The sequence below is a fragment of the Odontesthes bonariensis genome, chromosome 14 (genome assembly GCF_027942865.1).
Source record: "Odontesthes bonariensis isolate fOdoBon6 chromosome 14, fOdoBon6.hap1, whole genome shotgun sequence".
NCBI classification, from domain to species: Eukaryota; Metazoa; Chordata; class Actinopteri; order Atheriniformes; family Atherinopsidae; genus Odontesthes; species Odontesthes bonariensis.
The window spans coordinates 13,128,483-13,154,408 of NC_134519.1; the positions used below are offsets into that span (position 1 = coordinate 13,128,483).

Sequence of the window (25,926 nt, forward strand, 5' to 3'; positions counted from 1 at the left end):
GTCAGAGACGCAGCCATGGGTTGAATCTCTAAAGAAAAAGAGACTTTTCATTTTGGTATTGCCATTTTTCAAAAGGAAATTGACAACATAAATGTCTGCATGTTTTAGACAATGCATTTTCAGTAGGGAAAATAACCATTCAATTTTCTTTTTTTCAAAATATGAATATAATGCAATTCTTATCATCAGTTACCTTTTCTCCATAGTGGTTTTCAATAAAAGACTGGGACACAATTTGCTACCAGCCTCTGGCAAAGATATTATACCCTCCTACAGGTGTAAACAATCTTGGAGGTTACCGTACAGTTTCCCCCAAAAATTACCACATGACAAACAAGATATGTGCTGTAACACGTTTGTCATGTTTGTCACAAAATGATATGAGATCTATAAACGTGGCAAGTCAACTGAAGTGGGAGAGTAGATAAAGTCTAAAAGGCTAAATATGACAAAGAATTGTTGCTTACCTAAAAAAACCTGATTTAGGGATTTAGAAGACCAGTAGCTATGTTGTTATATTATGTTTTGAAATGTACTTTGGGTCTGCTGCACTGAAAATACAAACATAAATAAAATGCTATTGGAATATTTTTATAGAGTATAAAGATGTGAAAAGTAACTTCATGTCAAGTTAAAAACAAACAAATCAAGGCCAATTTTAGAAAAAAGATCCATCGCTGATTTTATTACGTTTTTCCCCTTATACCAGTGGACTGGTCACAAGTTCCTGCATTTCCACACCTGCATTATCTCAGTTAAATCACTGAACTTAAGCTCTCGCCAAAGTTTTCAGAGCAAAGAACATTCACCAACAAATCCGTTCACGATTGTTCTGTTGCCAAATTCCAGTCATGTGTTTTCAAAGCGCTGCTAGAAATAGCAAGGTGACAAGATGAGGAAATTAAAGGGATATCAGTCAAAGCTTAACAAAGTGAAACCACGTGTTTGATATGAAAATATTGGTTATGTGTCTATTTCATGTATGAAAATGAATACGTCACCATTTAATTACACAGATTTTCATCAGGTGCTCTTTTAATGAGAGGTATCCAAGTCACCTGTTTGTCTTTATCAATTGATTCATCGTCTTTAACTCAAGCTAAATTGAAAGATGTTTTACATAGTATTTCCCCTTCTTGTATTGGGGGTCTCTACTCATAAATATGCAAAGCGCAAGTTAAAAATGCACATAAAACAGGTAGGTGAAAATGTATTCAGTGTTACAGTGAGCAGCCATGCACAACATCGACACCTTGAAACCAAAACAGCTAAATGGAGTTCAGCAATCATTAAATGTAGGATTGAAATCTGGTCTTTTCCCACTGTGCAATGTTAGCATGACTCTAATAATAATAAAAAAAAGGTCTTAACATGTTATTAATAAAAAAAAAAAAAAAAGGTCTTAACATGTTATTCAAAAAGAGAATATGAACAAATAAAGAAAGGTATAACTCATCTGAAGTGAACTCACAGCTTGGCAGAAAGGGGGCATTCAGAGCTCTTTGCATATTTTTGGTGAATACAAAGCAAAGAGTGGGAAAATAAAACTGCTTCTAGTTTTGCTTTGTACTTCTTTCTAAATTAGTGTTTTTCTGTGTGTGTGTGTGTGTGTATGTGTGTGTGTGTGCGCATGTAATGGGGACATGGTTTCACATACGAAACTTTTGTATGAAGCAAATTTTGGACACAGAATCCAGACAAAGTAAAATTAAGTCCATTAACAGGTAGTAAAAGCTTGATATCTATAGTGATTGTATCTAAGTACAGGATAAGCTTCAAGCTTCCTGTTTGGGCAAGTACATTTTAAGCTGGAGTTCAGGGTTACTGTTTCGAAGGTCTTCTTGATGATTTGTCTTATTCATGGATGAGAAATTAACAGTTCCAAGGTGCCATAAGCCCTTTTTCCATCAACGACATGATTCGCTTTAATTTGATGCGCATCAAGAAGTTAGTGCGATACATGTGATGGAAAAACGGTTAAATCGCTAGAACGCCTGTTTTGTCGCATTAAATCAATTCGCTCGAAATAGGTGGTTCAGGGCTAAGTTTAAGCGAGGCGAGAATTAATTATGATGCGGATCCTGCGGATGAAGGATCCTCCTTCTTAAATTTCTGACAGCTATTATAAGCTGACAGCAGCACTAGCAGCATGTTTAGTCCTATCCTACAGTCCATAACTCTAAATAAGTAACTAGCCTAATAAATAAAACGAAAGCCGGTGGTGAAAAGGTACGTAGCCTTGAAAGTTATAGCAACTGTTATAACAGGAGGCTGACAATAACAGCGCGAGCAATTAAATTCCCGCTACCGAGCATTCTAATTCGCTACAATTCGCCACTTTTGTAATGGAAAATCATCTGGTCGAGTCAGAATAATGCGCATCAGCACGTTCCGGTGATGTCATTTTATTTCGCTAGAATCGTCCTGTTTGATGGAAAACCAACCGAACGCATCTTATATCGCAACAAAGTAATGCAATATAACTTTTAATTCGCTACAGTATCTGATGGAATAAGGGCTATAGAATGAAGGTTAAAGGTGAAATCAGTCAAGCGCAATCTGCAAATGCCCACACAGAATTTTAATTTGGTATATATGTGAAAAAAAAAAACCTTTGTGGCTGGACTTGTACTCCAGATTCTTTGATAAAATCTACAGACTGATAAACTGGCTAAAATAAACACTTTTAGAGTGCAAAAATTCCCTGCTTGTTTTCACACAGCTTTTCAATAAGGATTTCGTTTACATTACAATATAGTGATTTGAATTTTGTAGAGCTGTTTTATTGCTCTTCTGTTGGACTGTTACAATCTCCCACTACTGAAACATTTATATCACCAGGAACCAAGTTTCAAGGCAAGTCATTTGCTATAAATTTATCTGTGAGGTAATGCAACAAATTGTTGTCATGACACACACATTCATCTTCCACAGTTGCCTCAAGGATAAGTGTTGAACAATGACAAACTTTGCTATTTTAATTCGGCGGAAAAGCTGTTTTTTCACCAATAGTTTAAGGTTTTATTCCTTTGTCCAGTAACAAAAACTGTTCGATTCATATTAGGAAAAACTTTATTGAAAATATGGCTTTATGGTATTATTCTTGAAGCCCCCTAGTAAGTTCAACTTTAAGATTAGAACAAAAGAAACATTTTCCTAACCTTCCAGCTCAGACTCTCTATTTAGCTTGATCTGTACTGCTCTCTTGTCTTAAATCAGAGAGGTTAGGCGCTGTCACAAGGAAGAAAAGCTGTGTTAGACACAGTGCCAAGCAGCTAGGAGAAGCCAAGGTTAGGCAGCAGCCAGAGAAGATGATGGAGGGCAGGGCTGCCATCTACTCCAGAATTTCAACACAAACTAGACACAAATCTCACCTTTTTCTCACAGTTGTTCATTGTTACATCTACAGCCACCATAGTTCACATTAACATTCACGGTTTAGTCATGAGCAAGACATGACTCAGCAGGTGCAGCACAAATTAGACGCAGAATGTCATGGTAACTTTGTTTGCAATGGGCCTGTTAAAAATGGTGTCTGATAGTAATCCATCCATCTATTTTCTATACCTGCTTAATCCAGTTAAGGTTCGCATCAGGGCTAGAGTCCATCCCAGCTGCCGTTAGGTGAGAACACCTTGGAAAGGTTACCGGTCTTCACAGGTCATTCTGATAGAAATGCATGGAAAAATGTATTATGAAGCATCAACATTACACCTGACTTAAACTAAAGAAAAGTGTTATTCAAATTTAAAATAATTCATTTTTCTACTATATCCCAGCAAATTTTCCTTATCTATTTGCTTAAGTTTACCCGTATGCGCTCGTATTTCTGCCGCTACGTCAGTTTAAGAAAGTAAATTTAACTTTATTGAAGTTATATTTTATCAAATAAGAAAATAAGATAATCTCTTAAAAACTGTTTCCATTTTTTGATAGATTAAAGAGCACTTATATATTTACTCATGCCTTCATTCATTCATTTATCCTGTTGCCACAAACTAAATTCACACTCTGCATTGGAAGGAAGGGTTTACAATATTAGTAATTCCTACTAAGCATTAGTAGGAATTAAGCATTAGTCTTGCACACAAAGAAAGATCACAGACCTATCTAGCACATTTCTCACTCCTATCTGAAGGAGTGTAGTTTCTGAGAAGGACGGAGAGACTAGATGATCCTCGGTGTCTCAAAGGGAGCTTGTTTGGATAATAGATAATACCAATTGCTGTTAGACCATACACAAGATAAAAGGTCTTTAAAACTTTATAAAAATGTGTCATTGTAATGGTGAAGGTTCAAAAGGCTGGGCATACAGGGGATCTCTCCCCTCTTGTGACCAAAAGCAGTTACAGAAAAGTTCTCCGATTTCATTATGACAATGCCGGCGGCAAAAGCATCACACTCTAGAGGTCCCCTGAGCCCACATCCCCAACTCTATCAGCCTGCTAGCCGTGCCGGATGGGCCTGATGATCCAGATTTTGCTGGTTTTTAATTAAGTGGAAGGTCAAATCTCATCGCTGGTGACTTCGGGGAGCTGCTGCTTTCTGCAGAGCAGAGACGCTACACCCTGTCATTAATTTTATGAAGCAGGGACTTTAATTGATTAAAAAGTTAAAGACTATGGGGATTTTTTGGTAAGAGGCAGTAGTATTTAGTTGATGTGAACCACTCTTCAGTGGCTCACATCAATCATTCAGGATTTATGACTTTGATGTAAACCTTGTGGAAATTTGTTGCTGTTTGTTGTTGTCAATTTCTTTTTCTCCAAATTAAACTTATTCTTTTCATTAAGTATGTAGCCATTTTTTACATAGTTACAGAATTTTTGCATTAGTTTTATGACCATTTCTTGTTCAACCCAGAGGCAAAGCTCTCCACAATAAATACCTTCATTCTATCAGCTTTCTACCAGTTTTACATGCAGATCATGATATTTATATTACCGTCCATTGATTAAACCTTCTTAAAACGAATCTCTGTTCATTAAAATTACATAAATTATTAAATTTTTTTCTATCTGCAAAAATTCTTTCAAGCTTTGGAATGGATTCAAAATGGATTACGGGATATGTAACTCTACAACTTTGCCTCATTTAGTGTGCAGAGAGAATATGTTAATTAGCCCAGCGTCGCCCGGTATCCTGCAGCTTCCACCGCTGTCCCTCAACATATGCAAGGAGGCTTAGTGTGGAAAAGTGTGATTTTTCAAGCGAAAAAGGGACACCCAGTGCTTATTTTGTAAATCAGGAGGTCCCAGAACATGAAGATGGTTCTGTCCAGTGGTTCAGGGGAAAGAAAAAGTCATTAAACACATCCAATAATCCACACTTGTAGTTTGCAGATCATTTTACAGTATTCTGCGACTAGTTTTTAAACCAAACATTTAGACTGATTTATACTTGATGAGACAAGCTGGTCTCACAAAAATAGGAAAAATGATCTATTAACTTCTTAAGAGCGCATTATGGAATACCAGGAAAGTGACAATGGTGATAGTCCTGCCTGATAGACAACATGGTGACATGAAAAGTTGGAGATTCACATAGAGGAAAGCAGTTTTACCTAAAAATCATTGAATTAAAGCCAACCAATCAGACTAAAAGTGAAAGAACCTTTACTTAACAATAAAACAATGACCGCTTTAGTCAGGAATCAAACCAGAGCATGTTTACATGACCCTGGTAAAAATTGCGTGTGTCTGATGAAAACCAGACTTTTAAAATGCATGCATTCATTGTTTTTTTCAGATCACTAAACAGTTCAGAAACTGTGACTGAAAATCTGCATATTAAGACTACATGTCAACTCACAGTTACTTAAATCAATTCCAGACTGCTGCTCTGTACCAATAAAATCCTGATTTTAGAACCTGGCATCACCTGACAAAACCCACATTTAGGTAACTTTAGTCTGTGCAGTGAATTGGACTACACTTACATGTACAATGATCTCACGCAGAGAGAATTAGAAGTAGAAGAATGTCTTGAATGTTCTTTTCACATGGCCCACAGTGTCACAGCGTCCGATATATATCTGTGTCTCAGTTCCCCCTACCATGCATGTATACTGGGACAAGGGCAGTTGTCCAATTAACTGGTCAAGTCGAACTGTAACTGTGACTCGACTCAGCATTACTATGTGTCTCTAAAGCCCCTTTCACACTACCGAATAACCCGCGTGGCGTGACGTGAGGAGTTTAAAAGACAGAATGGACAGCTGATTCAGAACAACAGCGACAGGTGAGGACAAGTTTTACTCTGTTTTAGCCTACATCAAGTTCGAGACATTTTTTAATATGGCCAACTGGGGAGACAAGGAGGTCCGCGAGCTCCTCAGCCTCCGAGCAGAGGACGTTATTTACCGCTAAATTTCGGGGACTATAGTGCTCTTGTATTCTCCGCATATTCGGCGGCATCCCACGTTGTAACCATCCACACCCCGTGAAATAACTTCTCCATGAACTGCATATACAATTGCAAAAACGAGTCCTCAAGGTGTATTTGACCCTACCTCCGACGCATGGCTTGTGCCTACATCATTGTACACGCCCAGCATTTATGTGTTTCGTGTGACGCTCTGCCACTAGGCAACGCCCCCTGAACTCGGCTTCAGGCGACACGGGTCACCAACACGCCAAGCGTTCACATTGCTCGACACGGGTCGAAGGTGCAATTTGGACCCGCTAAGGTAGCGGGTCGCAGTGTGAAAGGGGCTTAAGTTACATCTTGAAAGTCACATTTACAATGACCTAAGAATCATGTGTACCCACAACAAAGACACAAATAAACTCTCCGTTGACTTTGTTTCACAACCATCATGTATATATCTTGCTAATCAAATATTTGATTCATAACTTTAAGCCACAAGGATCCAAAAATGTACACATTTGTACAGAATCAGATGATAAAAAGTTGTTAGGGAAGCTATTGTTAGAAATTATAAATATTATAAATATTTATATTTTTGTAACAATTCAAGTTTGTTTTAATGTGTCATAACAGTTGACTAAAGTGTTATTTCAGATGATAAAAATGTAATTCTAGAGTTTAGATAAAATGTGAGCAGACATCCACTTTACTTTGGAACTTGTACTGCTGCTTGTCAGCAAAGCAGATCAGGGTACAGTTTCCCTCTATTCCCGCAGTTATCCATCATTAATGCGAGATGTCACAGTAAGGCCGGGAAGTCAATTAGAATGGATGTATTTCTGACTGCTGCTGTCATTTTTCTGTCTCATGTTCACTTGCAGTTGTAGGCAACAGATACCCGGCTCATTGGTCTCAAATGGGAGAAATCTTCTCTCGGAAGCACTTTGTAAAAACAAACATAGGCTTGAGGTGAAAGCATGAGCTGCATAAACCTCTAGGGAGGTCTACAGTGTCAGATCCACTTGATGGCCTCCTTCCAGCTGTTTTAGTATCAATTGCCAACCGCTTCGCAAGAAGCTGAGGTCACTATTTGTAACCTTTTACCCTATTGGGAGCAAAATCAAATATGGAGAGTTATATTTGGAATACAGCTGGAATATGAAACTAATATCTCATGTGATAACAAACACAGCCTTCTCTTCCTCTGATGGAGCTCTTCCCTGGGAATAAACACACGTCTTAATGGGAAAAGGTTATATTCAGAGGACATGCAATTTACCCTTTCCTCATTCAGACTGCAACCCTTTTTGCTCCATGTGGTCAAAAGGAGGTTGAATTTAGTTCAGTGTGGAAAGCCATCAGTCCTTTTCTCTGCTGTCGGGAGCGTCTGTCAGTTCTGCCACAGTTTGGTTTAATAAACCAGTTCTGGCAACTGGGCTTCCTGTATGACGGCTTCCTTGCTAAACAATACAACTTTGAAGATAAAGAAACAAAGAGAATTCCCAGAGCACACAGCTTCTGTTTACTCTATCATCTCTCTATCAGACCCTGTTTTGTGCTCAATTGCTGAATCTCACAGAGTGCCTTTTATTTAGCTCTCAGAGAGGCAAAAATGACCTTATTCGCATAGCTGTCCTCTCCACAGGGGCAGCAACAAATGAGGCCTTGTTTTCTTTTTTAAAGGCGAGCATAATGAAGCTTTGAGGAGGCATGATCCAAGACAGATAACCCACCAGGATTTCAATTTGTTCCTGTCAAAAAATTTGAAAGGCACAAGTAAACATCGCCGCAAGGGTAGACTCCGTATATTCCCTCAAGAAGATATTGATTCAATGGGTGCGAAATGATGCCTATTCATGTCTCTTTCTTTTGTTTCTGTCTCAGGTGCAAATGCAACCTGCATGCCAACAGCTGTGTTTTTGACAAGGGGAAGCTGGGCTGTGAGTGTGAACACAACACCACAGGGCCAGACTGCAGCCGCTGTAAGAGGCACTACCACGGAAGAGCCTGGAGTGTGGGCTCCTACCTCCCGATACCCAAAGGAACTGCAAATATATGTAAGTATAGAAGTATTCTAATGTTCTAGCTATGCAGCCATTTTACAAAAAATACTGCTGGCTGGCAAGACACCATTTCCAGTCTCGTTACTGCTAAAGCTGACAAATATCTGACGAACGTTGCAGCAATGAAACATCTCTAGTATATATTTTTTTTCTCTCCCTCATTGCTTTACTTCTCAGCCTCCGGGCAAGACCCATTTTTGGATGTTGTCTTGGTGATGGTTGATTTAATGAATTGCCTTCTGTATAGGGGAACCCAAGTAACATCATATAAGACCATCATCAGCAGTAAAACTACAGCCTCTGTTTTATAAAGTCTGTAAAGGATCTATGTTTCCATTTTGACAACCTTACAGATTTTACATTTCGACAACCATACAGATTTACTGCAAGTCTGTGCTCTTGTCATAGATAAGGGGCAAGTTTATAAATGTCCCAAAACTTCACTCTTAAGAGAACAGAAAGCCAAGTTTGGAGATGCTGCAACTGCGAGAAATGTGTAAAAATATCTAATTCTGCTCAGTTCTGAGCTCATGTATAGATTTAGCTGTCACGTAGCACAAAAAAACATTCTCATAGGCTGTGGAACACACTCCTATATTGAGGAGAATGTGCAGACAATTTCTCTGTTGTTGCTGTTCATACAAGCACATCCTTTCTGCAGCAGACTTTCTGCGGGAGAAATTTATGTTGTGGAGAAAAAGAATTTCTTAATTTTGCAGCCAAGTAAACATAGCCATCCCTTCACTGCTCCTTTGCAAACTCTGCCCTTCAAACCCATGGATGCACACTGCCAAGGCATCAGCACAAACAACTTGAAAGCATTCCCAATGAGAAACCTCCCTACCTCATATGGTGTTGAAGCTGATGTCTCTCAGCAGGTTAGGATGCACTGTTATTTTGTGATTTCACTTCCAGTCACCAACACCACAATTTATTCTGAATTTTACTTTCTCTCATACCCATCTTACAAATATAAGCGTGCATTCCTGCACAAAATTTGTTGCAAAAATGTTGTGGTATTGGAATTAATCCTTAATTCTTTCAATATGTTGACATTCATGGGGCCGTCCTGTGCCAACCTATTCTCTTCTGAGGCTGCTTTCTTGTCACAGCTGGTTGCATATCAGACATAGGCTTCACACGTTTGTTAATTGTACTGTAAACATTACCCAGTAGTTCCACAGAAGTCTAAATGTATATGGACCATCGTCAAATGACCTTAATAATGTTGACATGTTACATTACACGTTTGCCTTTCCTTTTTATTTTTTCTTAATATATTTTTCATCACTGGTTAACTATATTTCATCGATGTGATTACCCCTCACCAACAAGATAACATCAATTTTGGTATCGCTTTCTCGACTCTGTGATGAGTGTGTGTGCGGTATCTCTGAGACAGAAGGTGCTCTTTTGCATTATCCCCATTATAATCTTGGATAGGAGTTGAGTCACATTTATCAAATCCCATGCCTGGGGCAGAGAGGCACATTGCCTCAATAAATCTGATATAGCCACTGAGGGTTGTGGTGGTAGATGGCCAGGTGTGGCCAGATGGCAGAAGATCTAGCCCTCTGGTCCCCAATTTGCACTTATTCAGCCTTCCAACCTGAAAATCTCATGGCACGAGTCTGCTGGGATTGACAGCAGGTTCTTTTCAGATGCTCAGATGCTTTGATTGTTTGACTTGAATTCTCAGACACTGTGCTGATTAGATTTGTACAAAGATGTGATATTGCTATTGATCCGCTCTTATGAAACTTTTGGAGTAACACTGCTTTCCTTGCTCTTCTTCATTTGCTGCTGATGAATTTGAGTACTATCTAGTCATTTGTATGAATATGTGTTTTATGGGTCTGTGTGTTTGTGCACAGAGCTTTGAGAGTGCTCAAGCTTGCACATGCAACATATTTGATTGTGTGTGGGAGTCTGTTTGCGAGAAGGTCTGTGAACTCCAAGGAGATATTGCTAGATTTACCCCTGCACCTCTTCTGTGTTATGAGCCTCCCTCCAATGTGGTGCTCACTTTCAGATTGACAGGATGTTATTAAAAAATCCAGCACTTGGCCGCATCTGCACCGAACTGATGAAACCAGGGTCTAGTCATATCAAAAGCAATATTAGTGCTTGTTTGGCAATGGCATAAAATGCAATAATATTGTACATGGAAGTGACGCAACGATATTGATCCCCCAGGGGTTGAATGAACACTCTTTTGTCTTGAATTATTCTTATTTCTCTCATGAGTAAAACATGGGCCCCATGACATGCCTTTATCTATTACATGAAGCTCATATTTCCTGTAAATATATTAAACATACAGCCCTCATATTAAGACAAACATGTTGAACGTGTTAAATGTAATTATGGTTTAATAGCTTTCATCTGTCATCAAGTCTTCCTCTTTTATCATGGAAGTCATTTATCTCACATGTAAGAACATGGCAGGGTTTATTAGATATTCAAATCCTTGTACATGTATATTCATGAACATGTGTGACTTGTGATGAGATAAATATGAGCCAAAATGGTGTTGCCACATGGGCCATAGCGGTCAGATAATGGGAGTGATTCAGAGAAAGATTCAAATTCAAGGTTTTCTTGAAAAAGGCATATAAATATTTGTAGGTTGCCTCCTGAGAAGAAGAGGAATCACTCCGAGAATTATGTTGACAGTCCACGTTGCAAGGAGCATCAACTCATCTTGTGTTCCAAAGCAGGTTCACAGGTTAAGAAGGGCTGGAGCTGTGAGTTTGATCAAACTGTAAAATGTGTTTTTTTCCTCCAAAGGGCAATATTGTTTGCCTCCATTCCTCACAAAAGAAAAACTATTGTTTACCAGGGCTTGCTCACAGGCATGCAAACTGGAGCTTAAAATCTGTGCTTTTCTGGCGGCTGGAGTGTTGTGCTCATGCCAACCGTTGTTGTGACAGCCCCTAACGGGTAATGAAGTGCTGAATGGGATACAAACAATCTGAAAACCCCAAACATAATCACAAAAGACAAAGAAGATAAAACTTGGGGGTGGGATCAGAAATTGCACTGATTGTAGTTTAGGAATGGCTGACGGTGACGATTGCACAATGCAAAGATGGTAAATCCACAGCCAGACACTGATTATACAGAGCCTGCAGGGTTGCTAAAGTCAGCTCCAGCTCACAGGCAGTCATGAGTCAGTGCCTATATCTTTATGCTTTTTTCTTTATTTCAGTCTGTTCTCATTGATTTAAAACCAGGTGAGACAGCTCTCTGAGCATTAGAGTTTTGTCAATTAAGGATAAACATGATCACTGTTATTCTTTTGTTAACTTTGATTTTTAGCTCTCCCTTCTATATGTTTGAAATTTTACTGACCGGATGATGCCTGCAGAAGCTTTTTATTTCTAACGTGAAATTAGAAATTTAGAAACGTTTTTTTTTTTAAGCTTTCACTGTTGCAAAGTTGGTGTAGGAAATGGATAAACACAGAAAACAGACAATAGCAGATGAGAATAACAACTTCCATTCTAAATATGAATAAAAACACAGATGGAAAGACTTGTTTTTTCAAATCAACAGTTTGGATTCTGTTGACATTCTGTCACTGGCATACCTGTTATTATCATCAGCAGAAGGCGGGCATGGGACAATGCAATGGTCAGGCTCTCTGCAGAGCCATAGCTGCTGCTAATCAGTGAACACAGCAGACACCAAATGGATAAGTGTTGTGTTGGTGGGCTTTTTCAGTGCAAACAACTGCATCGAAATGTAATTTCAGGACTAAAGTTACAGGAGTAAGATGAAATAAGATGGTGCTTGAATGAAACATTCTTTCTTTGCTCTTTCCACAGGCATTCCCAGTAATCACGGACCAGTGCGTAAGTTAATCAAGCTTTTCATTTGGCATGCTGACTAACAGCTTCCTCTCTTTCCCATGACTAACACTTGTTTGACTGTTGATGTTGGTGTGAGAAATTGTGCCATATGTTACCACATCCACTGATCAGCATGTTTTCCACAGTAGAAAACAAATCCATTCTAACAAGGCTTAATTGTTGCATTTCATCTTCATTCCACTTTTATCAAAGGATGAGAACTGATGCATGGAGTGAAGACACTTCGCTTTACTCCGATGCAGTTCTAAATCAAATTTCCCCTGGAGGGACAATAAAGCTCTGAACTGAAAGGAATTTGAACTGTACTAACTGCAATAATTCTCAGAAAATTCTTTAAATTAAGTAAACATTTTTCTTAAACAATAAGACATTTCTCATCCCAGAAACAGTCCTTAGAGGGTGATTACTGATTCCTCAAGTTTTGGCCAATTTAAAATGAATAATTTAAACCTCACATTCCTACAAACAGTTTTGCATTCATGCCAAGCTTGTTTTATACTGTCTGACCCTCTGGAAAGTGAATGAAAAACAGTTTTCACTTCCACTTTAGAATAAATCAGTGAAGAGTTATTTTCATTACAGTGGAGCTTTAAAAATGGTGTGTTGAATAGCCATTGTCTGGTTAGGCTTTATGACTTTCTTATTGTTCGGAAATAAATGCAAAAAAAAGTTTGTTTTAAGGTGTGGTGTTGTCATTACTTTTAATGTAAAAATGGAATTATCAAAACTCAGCATGATTTGATTAGGAATAAATAGTTTATTAGGACGGAATCTGTTGTAACGCAGCAAAAATGTGCAAAAATACTGGCATTGTTTACTCGATTTGCTGGTTCATATAACGTTGCAGGAGTCCTGCATGTTTGGCTGAAGTATTAGCACAAGAGAGAACAATTTCCGCTTTACACGCTCGAATATTTGCTCAAAGCACATACACACACACGCAAACACATGTGCCTGGAGCAAAGGAAAAGAAAAAATGTTCTTTATGAGGGCCTGGTTCCAGCCGTGCATCCCTATGCATGTTGATGCCTGAAGGTGACTCCATACACTGAATAACAACAGCAGCTACCATGCATAGACCTCTCTGCCTTTGTCTTGTGAAAAATTCATCGAGGCTGCATGCATTCTTTTCTATCTGTATATTAGCTTATCTACAAACCCAAATGTGAGGCAGAAAGTTTCCAATAATTCTTGAGTTTACTCAGGTGAGACAAAAGTCATTATTGTTAAAATCCAGAGTCTATGCATGCTACCGCTGTGCTTTAACAACATAACAGCATGAATTATATGACAACCCAGTGTAATATATGACTTTTCCCATTTTTACACAGATCGAGCAAATGCCTCATCTCTTGGTGTTGCAAATCGTAACCAAGGTAGGCTTATAGGCTTTGTAATTTCAGCTTGGTATTATCAATACATAGAAATAATTGACAGCTCACTGATTGGCATTTTGAAGGAAAAATAGAAACAAATGTAACATGGAAATAGCAGAATTCAGTCGGTTGTTTTGCCAGAGCTCACTTTCATCCTGCCTGCACACAAACACACGCTGGTCCTTACAAGGCAAACCTTTTGTTGTGAGAGCACTGCAGGGAATGGACCACATGTCTCATGATCACCGAATCCACAGCCTCCTAACCTCTTTGATCGTGCCCTCTTTTTAATTACCCAGAATGCTCTCTGGGGGCGCACCCTTTATGCCTTCTTCGCAAGGTAAAAAAAAGGAAAAGCAGGAAAGGAGAAGGAAGGAGAGAAGAGGCTCCAGGGGGGTTTATGTAGATTGATCTCCAGCTATCTCCAGCTAATCCTCAGGCCCAGATATCCTGTGTAGTGAGTGCTAAGTCGTGTCTGCACCACTGCTCTCACAACCAAGAGAGAAAAAAATTAAAAGAAGACTTTGAGGATTTCCAAAATCAAAGGGGGACATTTTTTTTTCTACTTTTGTGGACTCACAAATCTGAGCATCTATAAAACTAATCCAGTGTTCTTTACCAACAGAAAACAGCCCTTTACTGCACTTTACTGAATAAAACTCAATTTGGCTTTGTGGTTTGATTTGATCTCCATCATTTCCACATGAAGAGTCAGAGAGCATAATTAATCTAATTCAATGATATACCAATTTCATAAGTATCTTTTGCGGAGGTGCACGAGCTGTTGCTGTAGACACAACATTTAAGAAGATGATGGCAGTCAAAAATCATTTGGTGCAAAGGGTGTATTTTTAACAAATTTATTACTACAATTAATTCATTCACTTAAGCTATCATCCTTTGTACAATGACCCAGATATAGGCAGATAAAGTATCAGCCTGATTTCCGCTTGAATGATGTGATTGTTGTGTCCATACAGGAAACCAGTATGGACATTAATAATTCCAATAACGCAGGTTTTTGAATCAAGCATTTTAGTAAGATATGCTATGACATTTGTTGGCTTCCTTAACATTGAAATCAGCAATTAAAACACTGTGTTTTGGTTTTATTGCAAATTGTTTTTACAAAGAGTCTTTTTAAAGAGACTGAGACTGAGGGGAATTAATGTGTCCTGTTTGTTTGCTGATAAACAGCTGTAAATGTCAAACAAACAAGCTTCACCATGCTCCCAAGCAAGCTTAATAAGTGAAAGACGTTTTACTTTTGACAAAACACGGCAAGTCTTATTAATCTCATTTTTGTGCGAAGCCAACCGAGTACATTTCCTTCAAGTGGCATCAATCTAATTCAGATATAATTAAGTAGAGTCATGTGAAAAAGAAGTACACTCTCTTTTAATTCTAAGATTTTACACAAACCAGGCCTGAAATTAGGTAAATAAAACCTTAGATTGACAACACAGGGGATATTACACAATGTCATGAATTATTTAACAAAGCAAAGCCCAAATACAGAAGCACTGTGTGAAAAATTACTCAATTACTACCCTTACTGCATTGTATGGTATAAGCCAAAAGATTTAAAGATACCTTGGATATGTTGAACCTGTTTCATTGTACAGGGCCAGATGAGTTTTTATTTTGTCTTAATCCATAAACCTTAGAGGTATATGTTACTTTTCACATGACTTTAAAAGTATTTACTTTTCATTTTTTCAAAACTTAGTATAGTATTGTGTCATTTCAGGCTGTTCTGCAGTGCACAGTTTACTTTAGGCAAAGTAGTTTTCCAATTAAAACTGTCTTTGGGTTTTGACTTGACTTGCATCAACTAATGCAACACTTAAGTAAAAGGGAAAGCCAGACCTTTCTGTCTGCAGATGTGGTATTGTATCCCCGCCACTGTCAAGTGCTGTGCTATGAAACTGACGCTTCATATTGAACTCCAGAGCCTTGAATCGTGGACTAATGATGAAGCCTGCATGTTAATGTGATAAGAGGAGGCAAGGCTGAATGCAAGTTTCAGCTTACACTGACATCATGGCAACAGATATTGATCCATTGTAATTGAAGCAACACTATTCAAGCTCCTAGCATATAATTAGCAGATCCTGTATCTGAGAACTGTCTCCAGTTATAAATTAATTGTGCTGGCATAGTTCTGAAGAACTTTAAATATCAAATTCATTATTGTGAATATTATTTTATTTTATTTTTTACATGCACTTAAATTAATCTGCCAGTGTCTCTGCTGGGTCTTTGGGATCGTACATACTTCCTTTTAGGCTCCATGGATGAGACTCATTTTGTTGATATGAAATGATGCATTTAACAAGGTTTAACATGTATATTGCAGAACCTCCTTTCACCACGCAAGATCTAGATCTTTTACAAAAAGAGTGACAGGAGCTATGATCCAGGACATTGATTTCTGACTTTTAACTTGTTATCTTCCTCTGATTTTCTGTATCTGAGACACTTCAGTGACATGATATCAGAGGACATCAAGAATTGAGTGAGATGAGATTATTAGAGAACTAAACAAGTGCATTTTGGACATTTAAAAAGTACCAGAGTCCCACAGGGGACAGAAGCTTGTGTATAAAAATGTTGTTTTGCAGTAGGCACAATAAACGTATTTTCTATGTGAACTGAGCAAAGTAGAGTGCAAGAAAAAAATGACATTTAAAACACTCATTCCAATTGCATCAGCTGTGTGTCCTTCCTGTCACTGTTGTGCTGTTGCTGTGGAGAATTTTCTCCCTGTTGCTTCATCCAACGCGAAAGCCTGAGGATGGATCTGTCACAACAGTTATAATGTTGAAATGTCGCACATCTGACAGAGGTGCGAGGCACACATATGTCCATGGAGAATTCGCTGGAAGGACTGGAATTGCTCTGTCCTCATTCTTTGCCACCACAAGTGCAAGAGAGATTGATGTCACACAAAGCAAATTTGTAGACTTAAATGTATGAATAAATTGTATATTATGATGCATTATTAAAGGCGCAATCCACTCATTTTAAATATCAAGTTTAGTTGGCAAAACAGTCATTTAATGCTCTTTGTTGTCCTGGAAGAAGCTTTCCAAAACCTAATCCAAAACCTCTCTAATGATGTCATTAGATATTTCAGCTTTGATTCCAAACCAAGCAGGAGGCCTGTTTTTCAAACGTTTTTGACAGGAAGTGCCAAAAATAGACATGGCACGCTTTGCTGCTTTGCGATGGAGGGTTTTATGTTCTTCAAGACTGGCTTTTTTTAAAAGTATAACGACAACAATCTCAGGTGTTATTACGGTCGCTGTGATTGCACACCACAACGGCACTGGACGAAACCCAACAGTAAAACAAAACATTTCAATGAACACAAAACAAGTGTGGCTGAAAATTCAACGATGAAATGGCACACGGCTGGATTTCAGAAAACAGAAGTGGATCAGTGAAACAAAAAACTCAACAGACTTTTCTAAAAATGTGTTTTCTGTAAAGTCGTCATGCTGTGATTAAGCTCAATTAAAAAATTAAAGTGGCAAAGTTCCCTGTGATGACAGAATTTTTTTAATTTTTCTAATTCTCTTTTTCTAAAACACTGATGTGCTTCTGTTTTATTGGTGTCTTTCTCAATTGTCGTCTTGTTTTGTGAAATGTTTTTGTTTTTCCTGATCTATGGAGGACCTCCATATGTAAAAAAAAGCACTAAATTGTATTGTACTCCATCTAGTGTAAAGGTTAAAGTAACAAACATCTCTCATAGAGTTGTCTTTACACAAAGTTTACTGTTATGTCCCTCCTACCTATAATAGATGATGCCCCAAGACTTCAACTGACAACCTTTTTCTAACTTAACACAAATATTGATTTATTTTCCTTTGTGTCTTTTAATGGCAGCACGCAGCAGAGTCCAGCCAGCCAGAAAACTGCGAATTTAACCTCTGTATAAGCAAACTAATTGAAGCTACAGATGCTTTTAGTGAGACTGTTGTCCTTAGGGTCTTCCGGAAGACACATAGAACGTCCTTTGCTTACAGTCAACAATGCTAATGTGTTGATCAGACAACTGAGACTCAGCTGATCCCATTGAACGCTTTTCCAAAACACACTGAGCAGGTGCTTTCCATTAGCTGCCCGAAATGAAAAACAAAATAAAAAACTGATTAGACATCACTGACTGGAATGGAAAGGGCCATTAATTTTTGAACCCACTGAGGATGAGCTCAAAGGAAGCCATAATTCAACAGTCCATTTTTATGCATGCAGACACTTTTTCACAGTAAAATGTTAATATTATTAACCATCAGAAGTGGGCAGCAATCAAGCTGGGGTTAGCTTAAATGGCTATATTTGAATAAGTGCAAACGATTAAGTAACTTTCTATCTCATGTCACTTTACACTTCATCAGAAGTAGCCTACATGTGAGCAGGAAAAGATGCTGTGTATTTCCCACTTGTCTGTGACTTTTAAAGTCATTGTCAAAATAATAATTGAATGAATTGTAAATATATATATATATATATATATATATATATATATAAATATATACACATACATATATATCTATATATGAATGTATGTCTATATCTGTGAACGCGTTAAATTTGACATATTCATAGAACGTGCGCACGTTAATATTGCGTAAACTGCTGATTTTGCGTTAAAAGGGTAAATTTATGTTAACTAGCGGAAATTTAATTTAATCCTCTGCAGTGAGAGGCTCATCTCACTGCGCTGCAGGACTGAGAGGTTCAGGACGTCCTTTGTCCCCACAGCCATTAGGCTTTTCAACAGTGACTGCTGACATGTTCTTCTCACACTTATTTATTTATTCATTTATTATATTTGTGACATGACACTTTGAATTTCTCCCACGGAGGATGAATAAAGTATTTTTCTATTTCTATTCTATTCTATTCTAAAAAAAATAGAAACAGTAAAAAATGTAACTGTTTGCAAAAGTAATGCGATGAATTGGTGCCATTTTTCTATGTAAAGTAAAGAGTACTCATATTACACAAGTAATGATAATGTAGCAAAATGTTGTTTGGTTTTGTTTGTTTGATCCCTGGGGCTAAATTTCTTAATTTCCATGCTTCTTTCTAAGCAACTAAACGAAAATTGTTGAATGTTTTACAGTCATGAAATTGATAATAATGCTTAACGATATGACTGATAAAAGTTTTTCAATATAGACCCATCAGTACTTTTAACTTTTCTTGCTATTTTTAGTGGTGTCGAGAAATGATTTGGCCTTGCTTAAAAAAAGAAAAGAAATCTTGTACCATAGGTTTTCCTAAAAAAGGCTCTAAAAGAAGAAAACATAATTACATTTGAGCAGTACAAAGAAAGCCTGCGTAGTTATAACAATGAGCTGTGCAAGGCCAGACAGCTGCATTTATCTGAAATGATTAATAAGAATGTCAACAATTCTCGAACTCTGTTTGCTATGGTTGAAAAACTCACAAATCCTCCTAAACAGTCAAACCCAGACCTCTCCACTGAGAAATGCAACGAATTTGCCAACTTTTTTAGCCAAAAAATCAAAACAATTAGACAAAACATTCACGCAACACAGACAAACAAGAAAACTAATATGTGTCTAAAACCTAGAAATAACTCTGACGTTATGTCACAATTTAATATTGTTAATTTAAAAATCCTAGAGGAAACAGTTCGGCAGCTGAAATCAACAACTTGTTCTCTGGACATAATACCATCCGACTTTTTAAAAACTGTTTTTACCCCAGTAGAAAGTGATCTCCTACGAATAGTTAACAGCTCACTGGCATCAGGCATTTTTCCCAAGTCACTAAAGACAGCTGCCATTAAGCCACTCCTAAAGAAGAGAACTCTAGACGCCTCTATGATGAACAACTACAGACCTGTCTCTAATCTCTCTTTTATATCTAAGATTATTGAGAAAGTTGTATTTAACCAGCTCAACGACTTTCTGAATGAAAGTGGAAGTCTTGATAACTTTCAATCAGGCTTCAGACGTCATCACAGCACTGAAACAGCTCTGGTCAAATTGTTAAACGACATTAGGTTGAATACTGATCCTGGTAATGTTTCAGTCCTGGTTCTGTTGGACCTCAGCGCTGCGTTTGATACTGTAGATCACAGAATCCTGTTAAACAGGCTGGAAAACTGGGTTGGACTTTCTGGAGCGGTCCTTAACTGGTTCAGGTCCTACTTAGAAGGCCGGAGGTATTTTGTTACTATTGGCAGCTATGAATCTGAGCGAGTGGCCATGACTTGTGGAGTCCCCCATGGGTCAATTCTTGGAACTCTGCTGTTTAACTTGTATATGCTCCCTTTGGGTCAGATATTGCAGAATTTTAACATCAATTATCACAGTTATGCAGACGATACACAACTTTATGTGTCTCTGTCACCGGACGACTGCAGCCCAGCAGACGTACTGTGTCAGTGTCTGGAGGAAGTAAACACCTGGATGAGAGAGAATTTTCTACAATTAAATGAAGACAAAACTGAGATCATTCTGTTTGGTAGCAAAGAGAAGAGGGTCAGCGTTGGTAAATATCTTGAGACTCGGGACCTTACAATCACTGACCAAGTTCGTAACCTCGGAGTGTTGATAGACTCAGATCTGACTTTCAGCAGCCACATCAAAGCTGTCACCAAGGCAGCTTTTTACCACCTCAGAAACATCAACAGAATTAAAGGTTTCCTCTCCCAAAAAGACCAGGAGAAACTCATCCATGCATTCATCTCCAGTAGACTCGAATACTGTAATGCTCTTTTAACTGGACTTCCCAAAAAGAGCATTAAACATCTGCAGCTCATCCAGAACGCTGCTGCTAGAGTTTTAACCCGGACTAAGAGATCTGAACACATCACACCACTTTTAAAATCTTTACACTGGCTTCCAGTCAGTCACAGAATAGATTTTAAAAGCCTGCTGATGGTTTACAAATCCCAGAACGGTTTAGGCCCAAAATACATCTGTGATATGTTCAGAAAATATAAACCCAGCAGAGCTCTTAGATCCAAGGACTCAGTGTTAGCTGGTCCAGTCCAGAGTCCATACTAAACATGGAGAAGCAGCATTTAGCTGTTATGCTGCAAACACGTGGAACAAACTGCCAGTGGAGATTAAACTTTCACCAAATGTAGACATTTTTAAATCCAGGTTAAAAACATTTCTTTTCTCATGTGTCTATGCATGAAATATCTTTTAACTTATCTAGACTGTTGCCTGTTTTTAAATTCATTTAAATGATTTTATTTGTTTCTCTTTATATTCTTTTATGTATTTTTAATGCTTCTTGCACTCCCTGCTGCAATGCTTTTATTTTATGTAAAGCACTTTGAACTGTTTGTACATGAAATGTGCTATACAAATAAATTTGATTTGATTTGATTTGAAGATGTAATACTTCTGCAGTACTTTCTGCTCATTGTTGATTCGTAGTGGGTTGTGTTGGTGTATCTGTAATGTTTAGCCCTCGTCATTTTTGTTAGTGGGGTGGACAATGATAGTATTACACGTTTTTTTTTTTCAAGGAAATCAACAACGTTAGCTCGAAGAATTTGTTGATTTGGCATTGTACCCTGAAGTAAATATTTTAGAATGTCATTTTTTTTAATTTTAAGTAGTTGATTATATTATCCTGCACAATCTGTATCATATCTGTATTAGAGATGAGCAAGTACATCCCGACCGTGGCAGGGGATATACCTTGATGTACCATGTAGTCACAAAATCATCTTTTCAGCAAGAAAGAGGAGTAAGGGCTAATGTCCAGACTAACTCTGTGTTTGTATTGTAACTTGTCTTTTCTCTGATTTTAGATGTCATCATATTGTTCCAAATTTTCCGGGGGGGGGGGGCAGGCAATCTTTTTCAAACATCAATGTCAGGTTTTCTGTCAGTTTCGGATTTAAAGAGTACTTGCCATACTCATTTATTTTTTACTGGTGTTTAAAGGATAAGACCGGTTTTTTTACATTGGGGCCTTGATTTCACATTATAACATGATGTTCTACTCACCCCTGCTTGTTGTTGAACATTTGGAGCTGTTCCGAAGATATTCGCGAGGCGTCTGGCTGCTCTCTTGAGATATTCGGCCATGAAACGGTTTCCTATGGGCAAGCTTATACAGGCACAAACTATGCTGTTTATAATTTATTAATTACTCTACACTAGCACTGATAACGTGGAGGTGCGTCGCTTACTTAAAAAAATCCGGGTTACTAATTTTGAATTTTAGCCGAATGAATAAATAGGCAGCAGGTCTGTGGGCTGTCTGTGGCAGTAGCACGACGAGGACGTCAGTAACACCCACTTTACGACAAAAAAAATCAAAATTACAATAACCCGGATTTTTTTAAGTAAGCGACGCACCTCCACGTTATCAGTGCTAGTGTAGAGTAATTAATAAATTATAAACAGCATAGTTTGTGCCTGTATAAGCTTGCCCATAGGAAACCGTTTCATGGCCGAATATCTCAAGAGAGCAGCCAGACGCCTCTCGAATATCTTCGGAACAGCTCCAAATGTTCAACAACAAGCAGGGGTGAGTAGAACATCATGTTATAATGTGAAATCAAGGGCCCAATGTCAAAAAACCGATCTTATCCTTTAAGAGTGACACAAACAGGAATCTATTACACAGTACACTCAGTAGATGTGTTGCATTTTAAGTAACTACTTTGACTGACTGGAAGAGGTGCAATATTTGCCCTTATGATCATAGCATTTTTGAATTTCTAAACACATGAAAATAGTTTACCACAAAAAGGCCATCACAACAAATCTCCCAAGATTGTCAAAAATAGAGGCAGTCAGGGCAGGGAAAGTCCACCTACTAAAACCATTCAAGTTTCCATTCAAGCACATAACAGCAATGGTGTCTAAGTGAAATAAGAGGAAATATTATTAAGTTAGATGCAATATCAACGCCTTCTTAATCAGTTTTGGCATGAGAAATAATTATTTGTTCACTTTATTCTGATGCATGAGCCACATTACCGAAAACCAAAAATGTGATTACTATTTATGCAGGAAGAGATATCCAATTACTCTGAAATCTCTGTGCAAATATTACCTCTTCCCGGATTTCACCTCTGCTAGTAGAAAGGCTTCCTGGGATAATTGAGTCGTGAGTTTTTGTCTGGAAATGTGAATATTAGCTTATGTAGTCCTTATCTCTCTAGATCAAAACAAAGAAATATTTATTGCCCCTAAAACGATTCAGTCCTGGCGATTCCATCCTTTTCTCCTGACAATGTTGTATTGTTTATTGTTGGGTTGGCTTCGAAAAGAAAAAAACAGCAACTGGTGAATTACCTGAAAATGCCTATTTGCATATCAAAGGTTGTGGTGGTTTGATGGCACCAGGTGTTCATCCCAAGTCTTCTCCCCTGTCTCTTCTTCTGTCCTCAGCACAGAGGGGCTTTCGCACAATATTCTGGCATCCTTTGATTCACTGATCATTAATTTCATCTCATCAGTGCCATGCCTTATTTGCTCTTTTGTTTTGCCAATATGATTTGCTCTGAAGTCCCTCTGATGCTTCTGAAAACACCCCAAAATCCATTAAAAATATCCGTGTGTTTTTGTCATAAACAGCCTTTCACTGGAAGTGTTTTCTAAAATGTATTAAACTGCATCCCGTTCCTTTTTAAGAACTGTTTGATGTCCTTGGCTTCACCTTTCCTGTTGTGTCTGCTGCGCAATGAGGATGCAGAGAGATGCAGACAGGACAGAAAGAGGCAGCTTGTGCCCTGTGAACCTGCCTGTTGATGATCTCTGCCGTCCCTATCACTGAGTGATCTATTAATCACGCCTCCCTGTCTCCCCTGCCCTTTCTGCTTTGTCTCCATAGCTCGGGTGTGTGACAACGCAATGCTGCGCTGTCAGAATGGCGGCACGTGCCACCACCATCAGCGCTGCCACTGTGCCCCTGGCTTCACTGGTGTCCTGTGTGAGAAAGCTCGCTGCCAGGGTCCCGGAGAGTGTGATGAGTTGTCTGGACGGGCAGTGCTCCATCATCACCCCATGGACCACCACCTTATTCTTTCTATTATAGTGCTCACGCTATCGATCGTTTCCCTTTGGTGAGAGACATGAACCAAATCCTAAACCAAAACCCTAAGACCACAAATGCTGAGACTGAACTTTCAACCTTGTGGACATGAAAAACAAAGAATGTGTGGACAATGTACTCAGCATACGATATAAGCAACTCTTTTGTATATCCAAGGCCACGGTGGTGGGTGATAGTGCAACAGGCTGTGCACTGATGTGTAATACTGAAAGATAGAAATATTTATGAAAGGCTTGGGAAAGACACTGTTGTTTTATAACTTCACAGAGGAAACTGTTGGTGCCCTTGCTTTGTGATTTCGTCATTGTCTAATAGTCTATTAAATGCAGACTGTAAAGCCACAAGCTGAAGGCAAACTGTACAAAACTAGACACATGATTTCTACATATAATCGGAAGTTATTAGAAAAAAAATAGTGTGGACAGATACATCTTAAAAACATCTTGCCACACTGCCTCGTTTCTTACTTGTTACCCTCTTCTTCTCCTTTCCTGCTTTCCTTCGTTGTTCCCCTTTTCCCTCACTTTCCCCTTCCTGTGCTTTAGTGATCCTGGTGATTTTACTTTGCTCAAAGGTGTCCTTTGTTTTGCTAAATGCTGCAGATGTATTACTATTGATCGATCCCCCATAGAAGTATTCCATCTAGGACTTTATTTGCTTTTTCAGAGGCTTTTTAGTCTTGCTTGATCTCATCTGTATGAGAAAAAAAAAAGTTGTAACATACTGTAACTGTATTTAATTTTGTATAAAACAGATATTTTCATGACTACGCAAAACAAAAAGATGTATTACTTGTTTTCTATTGCTGCTGGCCTGTCCTAAAGTAGATGTGGACTATGAGTAAGTAAGGATATTGGTTGTATTATTTCTTTGCTTGTGTGGCACATGGTTCTCTTACTTTGAGAGATACTGTCAGAACTGTTTACATACGCATTCACACAATACACTTTCACCAAAGCGCAAAAGTAAAAATGTCTTTGTCTTGTTGTTGAATAGTAGTTATTTTATTAAGTAGTAACATAATATTTCAGACAAGATGTCTAGAATGAAATTGTGTGTTGTTTGTAGATAGGTGCAAGCCAGTATCAACAGCTGAATGTCATTTGAAAGGATCTTTAAAAACTATCAATTCCAATCATTGACCGTTTCACTGAAGCAACAATAGCTGACAAGAATATATCAGCCTGTGCTGTAACACGTCCCTGGTCTGCTCATGAAATGAGGGGGAATCAGAAGTATCAAGCCAAAATCCCATCAACCTTATGTAAATTTTACAAAAAGAGAAAAGGAGATTGCATGGCTGCTGCAGAGGTTGTCCAGCACAAATCTGTAATCACATCTAATCCTCAAATCAAATGGGAAGAGGGGAAGGTTTTCTGGGCTGGTATGGTTGAAAGCCTGCATCCTGCTGCGGGAGCCACCGCAAAGCTGCATGTTCAGAAAATGAGCTTTAATTCACGGAGGGTCAATGAATAGAAATGAAGTCGCATTCCATGAGGTGACATATTCAGAACTGAGACCCATTTCATTTGAGAGATTAATTTTACTCCCGAGGTTGTCTTGAAACGCCTTATTGTGCTAGAGTTTAATGTAAGTGCCTCTCATTAAATGACACTGTATGATGGAGAGAAGCCGTTTTTTTTTAACCTAAAGTCTTGTTTTGGAAACTAGGATAACATTTGTAATAGGTCAGACCACTGTGTTAATTGCAAGGGATGGATGTTATTTCTGAATTAACAACTGAAATATTTGGAGGAGAAAAACAAAAGCCTATGATCAGCATTAATCTGAAGAAGAAAACACAAGAAGCAGCTATGTGACTGTCAAATAATTTAATGTAGAAAATAAATTAATAACGTCAGTGTCTGTGTGCTTGTGCATGTTTTGACCACAGGAACTACTTAACTTTAGGACCTCTAACTGGGCCGTTTTGAGGACAAAGTACTCGCTCCAGTTTAGGTGCATTTGGATGACCCTTAAAAAACGGTGGAAAAGCAGGGCTCTAAACTGACTGATACGGACATCAAAATGTAAAGTTGGTTTTATAGACTGACACAAATGCCTGAGGTCCCTCTCTCCTGTTATTGCTCTCACAGATCCATTCTTTCCCAATTAAAAAGACAACGAAAAAAAATTAATGGAATAGTAGATTTACTCCTTTTTTTGTTT

General features: G+C 38.3%; 1 protein-coding gene across 2 annotated transcripts in view; it reads left to right on the forward strand.

Annotated features, from left to right (window-relative positions):
* LOC142398785 (netrin-G1-like) overlaps positions 1-25,562 on the forward strand; it is a 65,327-nt gene extending 39,765 nt beyond the window's left edge. The window contains exons 3-6 of one of the 2 annotated variants that reach the window (XM_075482957.1): positions 8,254-8,426; positions 12,263-12,289; positions 13,639-13,683; positions 23,536-25,562. In XM_075482957.1, the coding sequence (XP_075339072.1) occupies positions 8,254-8,426; positions 12,263-12,289; positions 13,639-13,683; positions 23,536-23,771 (481 nt within the window). In that variant the 3' untranslated portion in view covers positions 23,772-25,562. The remainder of the gene's footprint in view (positions 1-8,253; positions 8,427-12,262; positions 12,290-13,638; positions 13,684-23,535) is intronic. The other variant, XM_075482959.1, reaches the window with a different exon arrangement.
* The last annotated feature ends 364 nt before the right edge of the window (positions 25,563-25,926 follow it).